The 18,009-nt window shown below is 50.1% G+C and overlaps 1 protein-coding gene across 1 annotated transcript in view; it reads right to left on the bottom strand.

Moving 5' to 3' along the window:
* Positions 1–252: 252 nt before the first annotated feature.
* ZFAT (zinc finger and AT hook domain containing) overlaps positions 253–18,009 on the bottom strand; it is a 212,266-nt gene continuing 194,509 nt past the window's right edge. Inside the window, exon 15 of the mRNA XM_006830846.1 lies at positions 253–474. Within this exon, the coding sequence (XP_006830909.1) occupies positions 253–474 (222 nt within the window). The remainder of the gene's footprint in view (positions 475–18,009) is intronic.

Genomic DNA, 18,009 nt, shown 5'->3' on the forward strand with positions numbered 1-18,009 from the left:
CGCCAGGTCACTGTCCACAGGTGACTGTCTTCCTTTTCTCAGACTGATGCGGATGAATGCTGAGGACATCCAGCAGGATCCCTGCTGGGTCTGGAAGCCTCTCTCTGAGTCTGGCAGCAGAGCGGTAAGGCGGTGTGAGTATGAGTTGAGGGAACTGATGTGGGTGTTTTTTAGAAGCAGAGGACACAGGGACAGGGTGTCTGTGCTGAGGAGGGAAGAGGAGATGTGGGGTGAGGTGGGGTGGCGGGACCCCTAGAGCTGCGGGCCAGGTGGCTCGGTGGGCGCCTCCTCCACAGTCCCGGGCATGTAGAAGATGAACTCGGAGGTCTCGCCGCCCTGGGTGTACACCGTCACCGTCTCGATGCCCTCCACGTCATCCGCTGACACCACCAGGTGATGCTCCTCAGCCAAGGTGGGCTGCAGGGTCTCCTGGATCATGACCGTGTGGTTGGAGCTGGGCTCTTCGTTGGTCACCTGGTGGAGGGTGGGGAGAGGAGAGAGACAGGCCACAGGGGCCCCATATCACGCTCTGTCCCAGGACCTTGTCTACATGGCAGACCATCCTCTCAGCCGTTTCAGAGACGAGCAGGCAAAGGTCAGCAACGCCAAGGGCCAGAGCCCCAGAGGTCAAACCCGAGCCCAAGCTCTTTTCTGACACCAAGCTGGCAGGAGGCCCCTGAGATGTCTGAGGGACAAGTTAGAAGACTCAGTGGAAGCTGCTGATTGTCACAGGGTCCTGGAAGTTTGCAGACAAGGGTCTAGGTTGGTAGCACAGTATGTTTTCCTGCAAAACTGGACACTCCACGAGATCGGTATTATAGGGCCGGAGTAGACGGCCTCATGACACTGATCCTGCCCAGGTGTTGTCCACCAACACCATAGTCCCTCCCACGTGGGGTTTACGCGGCTGGCAGCAGTTCTGACTTGAGGTCCGGCAGTTAAGGCATCGGGTGCACACTTGCTAAGTAGCCAGCCCGGCCCTTCTCTGCCAGCTCCCAGGAGACCGATTCACTGAGTCCTGGTGGGTGCTAGGTGAAGGGCTGCAGGCACGGTGAAGGGTGAGTGGGCAGATGCAAAAGGAAGCCCCAAAGTGAGAGTCCACAAGAGCCTGAGGGCCGCCGGACAAGCCAATCCGTTTCCAGGAGGCTCCCAACAGCAAGAAGGAGAGGACTCAGCCTTCTCCGGCTAAACCGGACTCCACACCAGCTCCTCGCCTCCTGAACTGAGCGGCCCTACAAGGTACGCCCCATGCAGCCTTCAGGTTTTCTCATCTGCTGAATGAAAATGAGGGTTTCTGGGAGAACGGAAGGAGATTCTGCATGTGAAACCAAAAGCTAACCGCAAACCGTCAAGTTGACTCTGACTGGCAACCACCCCACGTGTGACCGGGTGTAGCTGAGCCCTACTCGGTTTCCTTGGCGGCCACCCCACGTGCGACCGGGTGTAGCTGAGCCCTACTCGGTTTCCTTGGCGGTCATCTTTACAGAAACAGACAGCCAGGGCTTTCTTCTGTGGCTCCACTGGGTGGCTGCAAACCATCAACTTTTGCATTAAAGCAAAGCAGCGCATACCGACATCACAGCCCCTTCCACACCTCTGACCTTTCCCCAGGTCAAGGCCACTCTGGGCAGTCCACTCCTGCCGGCATGTCACCCTTAATACTCCAGGGCACCACCTGCTCTCTGGGGTTTCACTCCAGCCCTGGGACTGTCGGTTACCCTCCAGTGACTCCAGAACAGCCACATCTTCAGTCACCGGTGTACTCGAGCCCATGGGTGCTCTGAGGACCTCTTCACCAGCTGCTGCTGTGGCTGGGTGCCATCAAGGTGCAAGTGGTGCATCTGAACCAGTGACTTTGTGGTTCCAAGTCCAGCGCTTACAGGCTAAGAGTCAGCACCACGCCAGGCCTCTCGGGATTAGCAGGCAGATTTCACGTTCCAGTGCTGCTCCGACATCACTGCCACCAGGTGTCTTGGTGTTGCTCAGTCGCCTTCACAGGTGTCAGCGGCACAGGTAACCAACCGGCTGCTCACCTGCCCCGAGTCTCACTGATATCCTCACAAGTTTCCAACCTGCAGGTGGTGCCCGTGCAGAAGCCCATGACCCATGAAGTTAATGTCCTGGTATTCCACTGAGGAACACCAATGCCACACACAGCTAATGACATCTCAGCTACTTATCGGCAGGTTGGTGATGCAAGTCTCCCTGCAGGCACCTCAGAAGAAAGTCCTGGCAATCCACTCCCTAACAACCAGCCATTGCAAACCCTCTGGAGCAAAGTTCTACTCTGACACTCCTGGGGTCACCAGGAATTGGAACAGACTCAATGCTAACTGTTTCCCAACATTTTGTGTTTGAGGAGGGTGGGGCCTCTCTGCAGACAAGGTTTATAATGCTTTCTGTAGTGTGAGCCCAGAACTCAGACATTCCCAGTGCGGGCTTACTGAGCGGTCTTCTCGGTTCAGTGCAGTCACACACAACACCTGGAAGGCGTTTCTGTCCCCCCTTTACAAATGGGGACAGTGAAGGTCTGAGTGGACCAGTGACTGTCTTCCAGTTACGTAACTGGAAAGCAGAAAGATCCAGACCTTAGTCAGGGTGACCGAACGTCCAGAGACATTCCCCCACTGCTTGTCACAGATCAATAGGATTAAATGATCACTCCTTATCCACCCCAATCAGTTAAGGGCTGGCTGTGTAACTCTCAGCCATTCTCTTTGTTCAAAATGATCATGCTAGCAGCTTAATCTATTCGTACAAGGTTAAAATTGTTCTCTGCAGAAGAAATAATACGGCTTTCACCGAGTCATTATCCCCTGAGATGGATACTCCATTTCCCCCGAATGCTGTATCTATCTAACACATCTTTCAACGAAATGATTAGCAGTGTCGATGGCTTAATAGAAACCCTTCACCCATGGGCTGTACAAATTACTCACTAAATCGGGCCCTGAGCTTGACAGTGAGGTTACCTCCAGGGTTCTTCTAGGGTCTGGATCAGACTGTTGTCAGAACCCAGGCACTGGGAGGCAGCGAGGGTTCGTGAGGGAGACTGGGCCCTGACTTCACCCATCTGTCAGTGGAGGCATGTGTGTTGTTGTCATGCTGAACGGGTGTCATGGGAGTTTCCAGACTAAGAGAGACTAGGAAGAATGGCCTGATGATCAACTTCTGAAAATCAGCCAATGAAAACGCTGCAGATCACAACGGTCCAATCCACAAGTGATCATGGGGCTGGGGCAGGACCAGCGGTGTACATCCCACTGTGAGTTGGGGGCTGAGTGGATGCCAGTGAACAGCACTGGTGCTGGGGAGGCAGTGCCTGTCTACTCGCTGAGCACTGCTGGAGGCTTTCCTCTGGACCAGGAGCCACAAAGCTCTGTGGCTGCGTCCCTTGTCCTGCTCCACCCTCCCTCAGTGTCCCACTTCCTGTAGAAAGAAGCCCAGGAGCCCTGAGCGTGTAAAGGTTCAGGTCTGACTGCTAACTAAGATGGACTGTGCCAACAGGCCCATCCTCACCCCGATGGTGAGGGGTGCAGAAGAGGGCTGCATGTCCTTGAGTTACAGGTGGCCTCAGTACCAGGTGGAGCCAACTCCATGGCCCCTAACATGAGGCCCAGGACGAAGCGGCTAACGGCCTCTGGTTTTTCCTGCATCTGGTCCTGGCCAATTCTTACCTTTGCCGCTACTTCTTGGAGTCCTGGGATGGTGCTGTAGGGTAAACACTGAACCACAGGGTCGATCTGGACCACAAACTGGTGGTTCAAACCCACCAGCTGCTCCTCGGACACCATATACAGGGTCGTTGTGAGTCAGAACTGACTTGATGGCACATAAACACAACACTTCCTCTTTAAGTAAGCACTTACCTATGAATGGATTTTTCTGTAAAATGTCCCCATAACTCAGAATCAGATGCTCGCACATATGTCTAAGGGATAAGGGCAGGGAGGAAACACCTTCCTCCAGGGCAGGGGTCCCTAGGCTCCCCTTCTCAGTGGCCTGAAGCTGGTCAGGAGTCGTGTCTGTGGAATGGGGGATTGCTGAGCCAATCGGAAGACCACTGAAGATGCCTGTTCCTCAGGAAATTACTGCCTCTTTTCTCTGCCCAGCCTCCCACACACCCTCTGAACACGTTTTTCTGTGTCACAAACTGTGCCGACTACAATCCCAAACAGCCGAGGGAAAACGCAAGGACGTGGTCACCTGACGCACACAGACGAATTAAGGAAGAGAGTGCACCGGGCAGCTCCTGAGCTGCTCTCCAAGCCGCCACCTCCGGATGCCATCTCCAAGACGCTCTCCGGATGCCACCTGTTTCAGCTGCTGCTGAAGAGCCCACTCACTTCTCCTTCACACATTTCACCCCAAGCCTGGAGGCCCAGATCCCACGCACGTGCCTCCTCAGCACACTGCCTCAGGGTCCTGCCAGGCACTGGCCTTTCCAGGCACCTGTCAGACTTGGGGAAGCAAGGCCATTATTTGAAGTTGGTTCCTGGCATGTACATAAATGAAGGCTAAAGCAAGATAAATACAACCCCTGCTGGTTCTGAAATGTGAAGAAGCCAGAAGGACATTGAGCAGGACGGCACCGTGTCATTTAAGAGACCTTGGAAATGAATATCGTCACCAAAGCCCCTTCTTTAGGGTGCAGGCCACCTGCTCAGAAGCCTGTCACCCTTGCTGGGGCTGAAAGGTGAGGAGGGCTCACCTGGGGACTCTCTAGGGCAAGGACAAACCTTACCACCATCATCACAGTGCCGCCACCTCCCAGCCCCGGCCAGTTTGCTGTGGGCACCCTTCACTTTTCAAACCCATTCTGATAAGAGTAGAACTGGACTTTTATGTATTCAGCTGTGTCTGGGGAACAGCTTCTGCATACGTCATTAATGCCCCAAGAAGAGAAGGTGCCCCAGGGCCCAGCACGTGCCCAGTACACACCCAGAGGAGCCACTATTGCTTCTCCTCCAGCATCACTGTTCTCGGGACCTGGCGTGTTTCTGCTGTAGACCCAGCCTTCAGTGGTTTGGGAGACGCAGACAGGATTCAGAATGCCACCCGAAGAGGACACTGCCATGTTGTTATCATTAACACAGAGAATGTATGAACACACGATATACAGGCCTAATGAAACCAGGCTCAATGTGTGTAGTGTGTATACTGCATGTCCAGGGTATCTGCAGATGTGTGCCCATGTGCGCATGTCGGGTACATGTGTGTGCATGTAATGTGCAGGCATTGGATGTTGACATGTGATTGTGTTCTATATGTGTGTACACAAGTGTGCACATGTATGAGTATTGGCTACACGTGTGCATATGTATGTGCAGGCATTGGGTGTTGGCATGTTTGTGTGTCTGTGTATAAGTACTTATGTGTGCACATGTATAGGTGCCAGGTACACATGCACATATACGCACAGCATTGGATGTTGACATGTGATTGTGTTGTGTACTTATATGTGTACATATGTGTGTTACACCTGTACACATATATGTGCAGGTATCGGGCGTTGACATGTGGCTGTGTGCCTATGTATATGTACTTATGTGTGCACACATGTGTGCTGGGTACATGTGTGTACACATATGTGCAAATACTGGGTCCAGGTCTGTGCACATGTGCTTTGTATGCCTGTATCTGCTCACACGTACATGGTACGAGTGAGGCTGTGTGTGCCTAGCCTTGTATCTCTCCATCCTATCTCCATCTTAAATCTCAATACCGCCTCCAGCCTCACACTTTTTTCTACACTGTCTCAGCCTGTATCTCATGACACATCGTCTTAGCAGCTAGACCCTTCACAGCTTATGACCTAAGATCCCTTACCACACACATTTCAGTCTCCCGCAGCCTGGGAAGGGGAGGGCAGGGAGGAGTCCCACCACACCCCTGTGAGAAGCTGTGCCCAGAGTGTTTGAGATCTCTCGGCTGGGAATTTCAAGGCAGCTTAAGAGCCTCCAATGTCCATGAACTTTGACTCAGAGGCTTTCTGCAACCCTCAGGAGGAAGACACATGGTGAAGCAGCTGTTCAGTGAGGAGACCCTTAAAGGGAAATCCTTTAGGAGAAGACCCTCAGGAGAAACTCCTTTGCTGAGGCAGAAGCACATGGTCATTTACAAATTTTCTGGGTGGCCTTAGCTCACCTTCTGAAAGCCAGAAGCACAAAAGGCTTTTTGGGGAGAAAATTGCTCCCTCAAAAGCACAAAGCAGCCATGAGTGCTGTGTGTGGCCGACAGCAGGTGCTCTGAGCAGTGCTGTGGAGAAAGCTGGACTCTCCGGAGGCAGCGAGGCAGCTGGGGAGGTGAAAAGAGGGTGGGCATTCAACTAAAATGTTTTCTTAAACTTGTAAAAGAGGAGGCAAGTTGTCCAGAGGCAGGTTTTCACTTCAGTACTTTGGTCCATGAGGAGCTCCTTCAAGTAAGAGTGGGACCACCTCCACAGGGAACAGCTCAGGCCCTGTGATCCCAGGTAGGTGTCCTGAGGGAGAGGCACGAGTCCTGGCCAGGTATCCGGGCGCCCCTCAGCACTCCTCCTGGCTGCCATTTTAATGCAGTTGGCAGGTAGTCGGTCAGGCTGGTGAAGGGTTTCCTGGGGCCAGCAGTGACTGAGAAAGTGGAGGCTGGACAGAAAGCAACAACCAGGAGCAGATCTAAAGGGCCCGACACCAGGAAGACGCCACATTCCTTGGCTGGAATGCTTCTTAGCAAGGAAAACAGCAGTCTCTATGGCTGAACTCCTCTGAAGGATCTAGATTGGTCATGTCATCTCTGACCAGCCACCCCCTCCAGGCTTTGGAATGTCACATTTCTCCTAGGCTGAATGCTCATATACACCTGGGATGGCCCCTGAGATCTCTCTTCAATTCCACTGAGAACCTAAGTGTAAGACATTCTGGTGGAGGTTGGGGAAGACTAAAGATTTATCAGACTACTTCCAAACAAGATTGGTGTCTTTGGGAGAAACAGCTGGGATACTTGGGATGTCTAGTCTAGAAAAGAGAAGATGTCTGTGATTTCAAATACATGAAGACGGTAGACGGAAGGGGACCTACACTTATTGCTGGTCCTGGGAGAAGGAGGCTGATTGATGGGAGAAGGTGATTTATCTCCAGAAATGAAACAGTGAGCTTCCCATCGCTGGAGCTATTCAAGCAACTGCTCTAAGAATGCTGCACTGGATGCCTGCTCAGGAAAGAGGCTGGGGGAGGGGCCCTGTCCTCCTCCCTCCCTGCAGCCCTAATTCCATACAACAGAAAGTCTACTCTTTCAAAAGATTTGGATAGTAACTTCTACACTTCTCCCTGCTTCCTCCCTCACTACCACCCTCCAGGGGCTGTTCCCACTGGTGGGTCTTGAGAAACAGGGCTCAGTCTTTCTGGCTTGTTTCCCATTCCCCTCCCAGTGTGAGGCTCAGCCTCCCTCTCTGCCTGGCTTGGAGTTTTCCTCTCCCTCTCTCATTCTTGTCCTTCCAAGTCTCGTCCCCCGCCCCCATCACATAAACAACACCAGAAACTTTCGCCCTTCACTGGCACCACCCAGCTACACACAGAGAGGTATTTTTGTAATGCTGCAATGCTGGAGGCATTGGTGACAATGCACAAGAACTGTTCTGTGTCCCCCATGACTCTAAATGTCCCACCAAACAGTCATGGAGTTCTAAAAGGGTAACTGAGGAGCAGAACCTGGAACTTAACTCCAGTTGGCGTACCAACAGAATACTTTTTCAATGAGTACATGCTGGATTTTTCTAGGAATATAACGACTGGCTGTGCCCACAAGGGAAGACAGTATTTGCTTCAGGAAGACCCTGAGGTTTGCCAGTACTGCTCATGGAAGCCCCACCATGACACCAGCCTGTTGGTCACTGGTGCACAAAGAGAGCTCTATCTGGAACCTCAGGCACACTCTCCTCCAGCTCTGGAGCTCAGAGTGGGATGTCCTGTGCTCAAATCAAGGCGTCGGCAGGTGGCCTTCCTCCTGGAGGCTCTAAGAGGACAGTTTCCGGCCCTTCCAAGCTCTAGATAGTGGCCACCTGCATTCCTTGGCTAGTGGCCCCCTCCCATCTTCCAGGTCAGCCATGGCCGGTTGAGTCTCTCACTTTGCCATCTCTCTGCTTCTGACCCCCACCCCCCACCTCCATTTCCCCTCACAGGGAGCCTTGTGATTGCTTTGGGCCCACCAAGATAACCTAGGGGAATCTATCTCGAATGCAGCGCATCAGCATCCTTACTGCCCTCGGCTATCTTAACCCCCCCTTTGCCAGTGTAAGCAACCACCACTCAGGCTTAGATGTGGACATATCTGGGGAGGAGGGGTGGTTAGCCCATGTACCATAGCACTCTTCTAGTCATGGCTGGGGGTTTTCATGTTCAAATTCCCAGGATTTTATTATAAATTACTTTCCAGTTCTCCTTGTTATTATATATAGTTGGGATGCTAGGGTGATTTTTTCAAAGCATGCGTATAGCTGGTTATACCAAGTCTCTGGTGGAACAAATGGTTAATGCACTTGGCTGCTAACTGTACACTGGGGGGGGGGGTTGAGCCCACCCGCACATGCCTCAGAAGGAGGGCCTGGTAACCTCGTTCTAAAAAGTCAGCCCCTGAAAACCGCTCTGCCACACATGGGGTCACTGGGAGCTGGAACTGACAGCAGATATTTAAACAAAATAGATGGCTGTTGTTTGTTGTTATGTGCCATCGAATTGGTTCTGACTCACAGTGACACTGTATAGAGTTCCGAGGAGTAGCTGGTTAAGTTTGAACCACTGACCTTGTGGTCCAGTGCTGCTTCTGTCCAGCTCCACCAACGGCTCTGAAAACCAATTTGTTCTCCATTCATTGTCCCCTCCCACAGAGCTGCCATGCCTGCTGCCATCAGACCAGCTCTGCTCCTCTTTCTCAAAGGGCAGAGACCATGACTGATTTCCTCCTAATCACCAAACATCTTCAAAGGACACTTCTACCTTAAAAATTCTCAGGCTCAAGGAAACAGTAAGAGCTGGAGGGCTGTAGACAAAACCCCAGATAGGATCAAGTATGAACTGAAAAGCCCATGGCAGTCCACTCTTTCAGGTGAGCACTAAGTCTCCGAGGAGGGAGCCTTATTCTTTCAGAAATTAGCGTTTCACTCGCAGCTTAAATTCTAACCCACCCACAGCTGCCTCTAGCATCCTCGGAGGGGCTTAGCAGAGCCGGCGGAGCAGGTCAGTGAGCCTGGCTCTGCGAGGCTGGAGAGGACAGTAACTACCCACCCCCCCAACTGACAAAGGAGAACACAGCTGTACGTGAACACTTTGTGTAAATACAGCTCATAAATCCCTGACTCTGGAAATACATATGCACATCCAGGAAGCAGAAAAGCGGGGCTATCATGCACAAGGAGCTGGGGGACTCTCCAAAGACACCCATGGGTGGGAAGAAAGCATTCCAGTCACCAAACAAAGAGTTAGCACCTTTTAAACAGCAGACTTTTTATATAGCAGAGGAGACCTGGTGTGGCGCTGCAGGACAATGCACTGGATTACAGAGTTGGTTTGAACCACAAGGTCGATGCTTCAAGCTCACCAATCGCTCCTCAGAAACCCGAGACAGGGCTTGGAACCAAGTTGACGGCACTTAATAACAACAATAGCAGAGACTGCACCGAAAGTGAGGAAGGCCAAGATTCTTCCAGCATCAGCTAGACATCTTCTTGGGGGAAGGCAGCAGGCTCTCTGCCACCTCGATTTCCCCCCTGGGTTCTAAGTAAACAGTTGATTTGTTTCTTTCTGAAAACACAGACCCTATAGACAGGCCAAACCCCAAGTTGTAAAGGTCTGTGGCTAAAAATGGTCAATGGCAGCCCTCTTCTGTACGTCTTCTGCAGGCTCGGTGTTGACAACAACGGTGACCCCGTTTCTTATACGAGCCACTCTGCAGAGGGTGGTGTCCCTACAACATTACACACCCACCGAAGAGGGAAAGTCCCTGTCTTCCCTGAGAGCTAGAGGAGAGACGCCGTGGGCTCCGACAGCTCCTTACTCAAGCTTTTGTGAAGTGCCATCAGCCATTTTCACTCATAGTGACCCAGCACAGGGTTTCTGTGGAGCAGCTGGTGGGTTTGAACCACTGATCTTGTGGTAAGTACTCCAGTGCTTATCCCACAGCATCATACCAGGACCCACCCCTTAGTCATATAGGAGAGGAGAAGAAGGTTCCCATGTTGGCCAAACCATGCATGAGAAAGACGGTGGCTTGAGACAATGTCCTGAGTACCCACAAGAGGGTACACAGGGCTGCAGCCCCTCATCTGGTACAGCGCAGGAATCTAAGCATAGTTCAGGCTGATCTGGACCATCACTTGGCTAAGGAGAGAAGGTGGGGCTGTGAGTTAACTGTTAGGCTGCCAACTGCAAGTCAGTGGTTCAAACCACCAGCCTCTCTGCAGGAGAAAGGTGAGGCATCTAGCATCTAGCGTCTCGGGAACCCCGTGCAGAACCACTGTGAGCTGGCATCAACTCGAGGCAGTGGCTTTGCTGTTTCTGTTTTTGAGAAACAAATCATCCTTCCTGTACACTGTAGTGAAATGAAGAGAGCGACATGATTTCTCAAAAAGTGTGTGGGTGAAAGGGTTCCAGGAAGTGGGGGGAGGGGGTAAGTGGCAAATGCTCTCAGCTGCTACTAGAAGGGTTGGATATTTGAGTCCACCTAGAGGTACCTCAGAAGAAAGACCTGGCAATCAACAGCTGAAAGAGCAGCAGCCACTGAAAACCTTGTGGCACATCCTTCTGCTCTGACACACACGGGGGCACCATGAGTTGGAGTTGATGCGGCGGAAACGGATTTGTAATGGGAGTTAGGTGTCCAGCCACCACCCCTCTGTCAGTTTGTCGTACTGTGATGACGTGTGTATTGCTGTGATTCTGGAAGCTATGCCACTGGTATTTTAAATACCAGCAGGGTCACCCATGGTGGACAGGTTTCAGATGAGCTTCCAAATGAACACAGACTAGGAAGAAGTGACGAACTACTTCCAAATATTTAGTCACTGAACACATTAAGAATACCAGAGAAATACTGTCAGATATAGTGCTGGAAAATGAACCCCTCAGGATGGAAGGCACTCAAAATGCGACTGGGGAAGAGCTGCCTCCTCCAAGTAGAGCTGACCGTGATCATGCAAATGGTGTAAAGCTCGTGGGAGAAAAGCCCACAGGACCTTCATCTGCTGATGGAGCACAACTTAAAATGAAGAGAAATAGCTGTAAACATCCATTAATAATCGGAACATAGAATGTACGAAGTATGAATCTAAGTAAATTGGAAATTGTCCCAAAAATGAAATGGAACACATAAACATCAGTATCTTAGGCATTAGTGAGCTGAAATGGACTGGTATTGGCCATTCTGAATCTAACAATCACATGGTTTACTATGCCAGGAATGACAAATTGAAGAGGAATGGTGTTGCATTCATCATCAAAAAGAACACATCCAGATCAGTCATGAGGTACAACACTGTCTGTAATAGGATAATATCCATGCAGCTACAGGGAAGCCCAGTTAATGCCACTATTATTCAAATTTACGCACCAACGACTAAAGCTGGGCAGTGTTTTGTTCTGTTGTGCATAGGGTCACTATGAGTCAGTACTGACTCAGTGGCACCTAACAACAACAACAACAACATGAACAAGGTATCCAGGCTATGCCTATGATTGTTATTGTATGCCACCCCTTCCAGGAGGTCTGATGCTCCCTGACCCCCATCTCCCACCTGCCCAATAGACCATGTCCGCACAGCTCTGGGCTCTAAGGAGGTGCTCAACAAATATTTAAACTGGATAGTTCTAATATGTAAGAGCCCTGGTGGTGCAGACGTTAAATGCCTGGATATGAACCAAAAGGTTGGCAGTTCGAATCCACCAGCTGCTCCCCAGAGAAAGATAAGACAGTCTGCTTCCGCCTTGGAAACACTACATGGCAATTCTACTCTGTTTCTAGGATCACTGTGGGTTGGCTGAGAGTCGCCAGCAGTGGGATGAGTTTTCGTGGGCGATATTTTAAAATGGAACTGAGACGGAATTAGAGTGTGTCCACGGTGAATGGAAGGAGGCGGGCAGAGGTTTCTGACTGCCTACGGATGGCTAGTGATATTTAGACAAATTTACTGTACGACATTCTCCAGCTCACTGACCTTTAGCCACGTTGATGCTGGACTGCCATTTAACATCATGCTGGGCATTGTGGGCATCATTATCCCAGGAGAAAAACCAAACCTGACTTGTGGTGGCCCCAGGGGGGTCAGAATACCACTGTGCCCCTTTCAGAAGCTATAATCTCACAGTGTAACCCTGTAGGATAAGCACTGCACTGTTAATCACAAGGTCGGTGGTTCAAACCTACCAGCCGCTCATCAGAAACCCTATACAGGATCGCTGTGAGTCAGAGCTAGCACGTATAGCACCTAACAACAATAACAACCTCACAGACGTAGATCACTACGGCCTTTCTTCCAAGGGGCTGCCGAGTAGATTCAAAATGCCAACCTTCGGGCTGGTGGATAAGCACCAACTGTTTGTACCCCCCCCACAGAGGCATGTTTTTCTCCTTACAAATCTCACACCCTAAGAGTGGACCACTCACTCCATGGGTGACCCCTTGAGTCCTCCACCTACAACGTCACACAGCTGTCCTGAGCCTCTGTCCTCAATGGAGCTGGCCCACCCACTGCTGACGGTTTTGCCACGACAAGGTTTCATTCTGTGGTGACTGGAGCGTTTTTAGGTTATTGGAGGGCTGTATGTACACTCGTTGCATCCTGGCTTACGTTGCTGAAGGCCACCCTGTCTGATGTGTGAAGGCTGGGTTCCAGAGCACTGTGTGTTGGGGAGGTGAGGGAGGGGGACCAGTAAAGAGCAACTGGGATCGAGCAGGGGATGCAAGAGAGCAGCAGATATTGTGAAAACGTAAATCACCCCCAGGGTACAGGGGCTGGGCCTGGCCGTGAGGGCCGCATGTCAGAGGCTGCGGATGCTGCTGACCGGCTGACCCTGCTGACCGGGGCCACATGGTGCATAGTAAGGGCTTCCATGAAGGCAGCAGCTGTGGTGGAGCAGGGCCACACTGACGGTAGGTCCTGTGAGGTACCATCGAGTTCCACTCACAGCCGCTCCCTGTGACGGAGTAAACAGACCCACAGGGTTTTCTAGGTAGTGGTGAAGCACTCGGCTGCTAACCAACAGATCAGCAGTTCAAACCCACTGCTGTTCCTTGGGAAAAAGATGAGGCAGTCTGTTTCCGCAAAGGTTATACCCTCAGAAAGCCGACAGAGCGGTTCTGCTCCGATCTATAGATACGGCTGCTAGGAGTTGGAATCAGTTCAATGCATGTGACAGCTAAGGTTTTGTGTCAGTTTGTTGGACCAGCTTTCTCAGTGATTTGGCAGTTGAGATGTAGCTATTCCCTCCAGGATGTGATTGGATGGGATAAACCAATAAGAGGATGAAGGGTGGGAAACACTGGTAACATAGGGTTTACGAGTTGGGCTGCTAACTGCTAGGTCAGGAGTTCGAATCTACCAGCAGCTCTGTGGGAGAAAGATAAGACTTTCTGCTTCAGTAAAGACTTACAGCTTCAGAAACACTATACAGGGCCACTGTGAGTAGGAATCAAATCCACGACACACCACTCTTAATCCCATCACCCCCATCCTAATTTATGGAGACTCCCAAGAGAATGGCCTACAACATCTTTGATCTTACAAGAGATGAAAACAAAGACACCCAAACAGAGAAAGAGGGACCTACTCGCCAAAAGAGAAGAGAGGGCGAGTGTGTCCTTTGCACATGGGGTTCCTGCAATATAAAGCTCCTAGGTTCAGAGGAAGCTTGATGCCAGGACACAATGAGAACTCTGAGGAACGCTGGGCCTACGAATGCTGAAAGGAGACCAAGACTTATCTCCAGGACTTCTAGCCTCCTAAGCTGTCAGAGAACACATTTTGGTTCTTAAAACCATCCATTCACAGTATTTTGGTTCTAGTAGCATCAGAACTAAGACAGTGGGCTTTAGAATCTTTACAGGAGCAGATTGCTATAACTTTCTCTGAACAGCTGGGTGGGTTCGAACTGCTAACCTTCCAATCAGCAGTCGCATGCTTAGCCACCAGGGTTCCTGCATGAAGATTCAGGGTGCAGAAATGGCTGAGGGTTGGGAGTGGGGTGAAGTCACCGAGCAGTGAGACTGGACAGCAAAGCATGGCAGCATCTACATGAGGAAATTTCCAGAAGGATGGGGAACAGACTTCGTGTCCTCGCCAGGGTGTCCTTTTGCCCAGGATGGGGGCTCCTGCACTGGGGAGTGGTTAGGGTGGGCAGCCTAAAGCCTCAGAGATCCCTTGGTGGGGATCTCCTCTGATACCCCCGCTGTGGTTGGAACAGCTATGACCTTTGTGCAGGCTCAGGAAACAGACTGAGGGAGCCCACACGGCAAGGACCACCTCTCCAGGTGCAGAGAGGAGAGGAGTCACAAAAAAAACCCACCCAGCCTGGCAGAGCACCAGGGTCAGGGAGTAGGCCCCCAGACAAACAGCCATGAAGTTGGTGGCATTAAAATCCAAAGAAGGTGAGTTTTAATAGCACCCATCAAAGAGCAGCTTCTTGCGGCGTGGCTGTAGGAAATAATCAGGGCTTAGGGAAAAGAAGTAAAAACCAAAGCCAAGTTCAATAGACCTGCATCTTCTGGGAGCTAAAGATGTGCTGTGTGGAAAAAAAGGACTAAACAGCGAGAAAATTCTCAATTCTCTAGCTTTTCAGACCATTTCCCTCATGCCAACATCTCTGGGGAGTTAATTTTACTTTAAAAATTTAACAAACAAATGGAATTTGTAGTAACTACTGTGGAGTCCTGTTGTGGCGCTGTGGGCTAAAGTGCAGAACTGCAAAGCCAGTCAGAACCACAAGGTCAGCGGTTCAAGTTCACCAGCCGCTCCTCAGAAACCCTACACGGAGTCGCTATGGATCGGAACAGATTCGATGGCACTTAACAACAACTGTGGAATAAGTTGGGTCAGTGGGCAATAGAGAGCTGTGAAAAGTATGCCATGTGGAATACCAGCTGTCAAAAATCACACCAGCAGCAGCGGTCTCGGAAGACGTTAAGAGAAAACAGAGGGAAATCCCAGTGCCTCCGGGAGAATGGGGGCAGACTGAGGAAGAGCAGGAGCGGACATCCATGAGGAGGACAAGTGCTCACTGCCGCAACCCCATGTGAAACTGGAAGCCCGGGTCTGCTTGAAGGCCACCGTTTGGTGACACCAGATTCAATGTTCTAGAAGGAATGTAAAGCATGAAAATATGCTAAGAGGCTGTCCTATGTGTACTTAGGAGCTTGGTCTAATGAACATTGGCAGAGCCTCAGGATCAGACAATGGAAACCTGAGAATCCTAATGTGGGTTTCGGCAGAGGGTAACTGCATGGAGCCAGGCACTGAAAGGGATCGCTTTAAAGGTCCTGGGTAGAGTGGGAGAGAATGTGGAACAAAACTGGAAATCATACTGACTGGTCAGAGGCTGGATGGACCTGAGGCCATGGCCCTTGGTTACACTTCAGTTCTGGAACTGAACTTACCTTGGTGGGTCTTTCTCCAGGTAAATGGGGGACAAGAAAACTAGTGAGGTGTGCACACCATAGGATGGTCAACCGTTCAAGGTGAGAAGGGGCAGCATTTAGCTAATGACAATGTTCAGACAGGCTAGCAGACAAGTATGAATGGTGATGTAAGACAAGCACAGGGAGGAAGTGGGGTGAGGGAATGAGACCCAGAGGGGATGCAATCATAGAAATTAAAGTATGGTTTGTGGAATCCAAACCTTCACTCAATTCACAATAAAACATTTAAAAAAAAAATTTTTTAAAGAAGGTTAATTACCTGTCTTCAGTTTATAACTGATTGGAATACCTAACAGGGGTTCTAGAATGTGCCCAGTGAAATAGGCTTCTTGCAGAGCCTTTGCAGTGTATAGGACCTAAGATGCAATCCTGAGTCCCATCCAGAACCTTCTGAGGTGGGACATTCCCACTTGAAAGGACAAGCAGACCAGCCTGGAGCAGCTAGAGGAACAGAAGATACTTCTTGAAAGAAAGACCAGCAGGAAAAAACACAAAAACGAAAACAGCAATCTGATTGGCTACTACAAGAATAAGCAAGCTGTTTGCTGGGGAGCCATCAAGGCACGCAATCAAGTCCCTTCAGGACAAAGTCCGCTCCAAGACTGAAACTCACAGGGAACACAAGAGCAGGCAGGTAAGCTTGCTAGACACCATGTTGGTCTACTGGTGAGTAGAAGGGGATAAAGGCAACAATGAAGAAATGGGCTGAGTTCAACCACAGTCCATTGATTCCCGTTGACCTGGAGATGAAAGAGAGAAGAGGAAGGGATGGTTGGTCCAAAGTGTGTTGAAACCTAGGGACACCTGAGCCCATGAACAAGGACATGGCCACAAAAGGCTAGAGCTAAGAGTGAAGCATCCAGATGATATGAAATGAGGGGAGAAACACAAGAACACTCAAACTTGCAGATAATACCCATCTGAGCTAGCTTTAATGGCTTGATGATCAGAACTCAAGTATAGGAAGATAAAAAAATGTTTATAAAGGAAACAAGTGTAAACTGCTACAATCTGATGAACTTGACCTATACTTACGGTATAGGTCTTCACTTCAAAGATCAATCCTATCCCTTCTGTACACAGGGGTCGATAGGGATGGCAACTTAGACATTAGCTATCTAAAATGGGGGAGGGGAGGCAATAAAGGCACAACTGGCTTACAAATTTTCAAGAGGGAGTTTAGTTTCAGAGTGTGCGGGCAAAGGTAGAACATCCACTAAATAGTTTTCATCTTGTCTAGACAGGTCTGCTGAAAGTAGATGGGGATAATATATATTCTTATGATTTAATACTGAGAAATTGTTATCATGACTAATTGTGACTATCACAACTGTAAAGGTAGAAGTTTTGTAACAAAAAGGGGGGAGGAGTTAATCTTACAATCCAGGAACAGAGGACCCTAGGACCATTAAGGGAGAAGAGCACGAGAAGAATGTGGGATCCTATCCCGAGAAGTAGTGACACCAGATATGGAGGCAGAGATGGGGACATGGAGAGAGGGAGCAGCTGAGGACTCTGGACTCATGGAAAGAGAGGGACTGGGTGCTGGTGACCAGGAGGCAGGCTTGCAGAAGGTTGTTTTATTTATTATATATTCCTGAGTGTTTTTGTATACATTAAAAAGAAACAACACAGAGGGAATAGAAGCAAATACTATTGAATGATGATGCATGGAGGGGATTGTAATCATTGCAATGAAACGAATATAACAGGATGAGTGTAAAACCAATGTTCTCCCATGAAAACTATCACTCAATTCATAATAAAAAAATTTTTAAATGGGAGGGTCTAATTTTTTTTAAAGTAAGGAGTTAATGAAGGGTCAGGGCTTCAGTGTTTTGGGGTCCAAAGGACAGGGAATTAAAGACAGAAGCCCAACCCGGACAGCAGGCAAGGAGGCCTGCTGGTGCTGCGGGTTAAGTGTTGGCTATAGCCACAGATAGAGCGGTCCAAACCCACCAGCCGCTCTACAATAGAAAGCTAGGGCTGTCTGCACCTGTGAAGACAGACAGCCTCAGATGTCCTAACGGGCAGTTCTCCTCGGTCCTACATGGTTGCTACGAGTCAGCATGAACTCGATGGCAGTAGGCTGATTTGATTTGGGATTGTAGGCATCGATTAAGGAGCTCTGGTAGCGTAGCGGTTACAAATCAGGCTGCTAACCTCAGGGTCAGCAGTTCAAAACTACCAGCTGTTCCACGGGAGAAAGACGAGGCTTTCTGCTCCCATAAAGATTTATAGCCTTGGAAACCCTATACAGAGTTGCTATGAGTCAGAACTGACTCCATGGCACATAACAACAACAACAACAATTACAGGGTCACTATGGGTTACAACTGACTCATCCAGTCA

This window comes from Chrysochloris asiatica, unplaced genomic scaffold (assembly GCF_000296735.1).
Source record: "Chrysochloris asiatica unplaced genomic scaffold, ChrAsi1.0 scaffold00001, whole genome shotgun sequence".
In the NCBI taxonomy this organism is placed as follows: Eukaryota; Metazoa; Chordata; class Mammalia; order Afrosoricida; family Chrysochloridae; genus Chrysochloris; species Chrysochloris asiatica.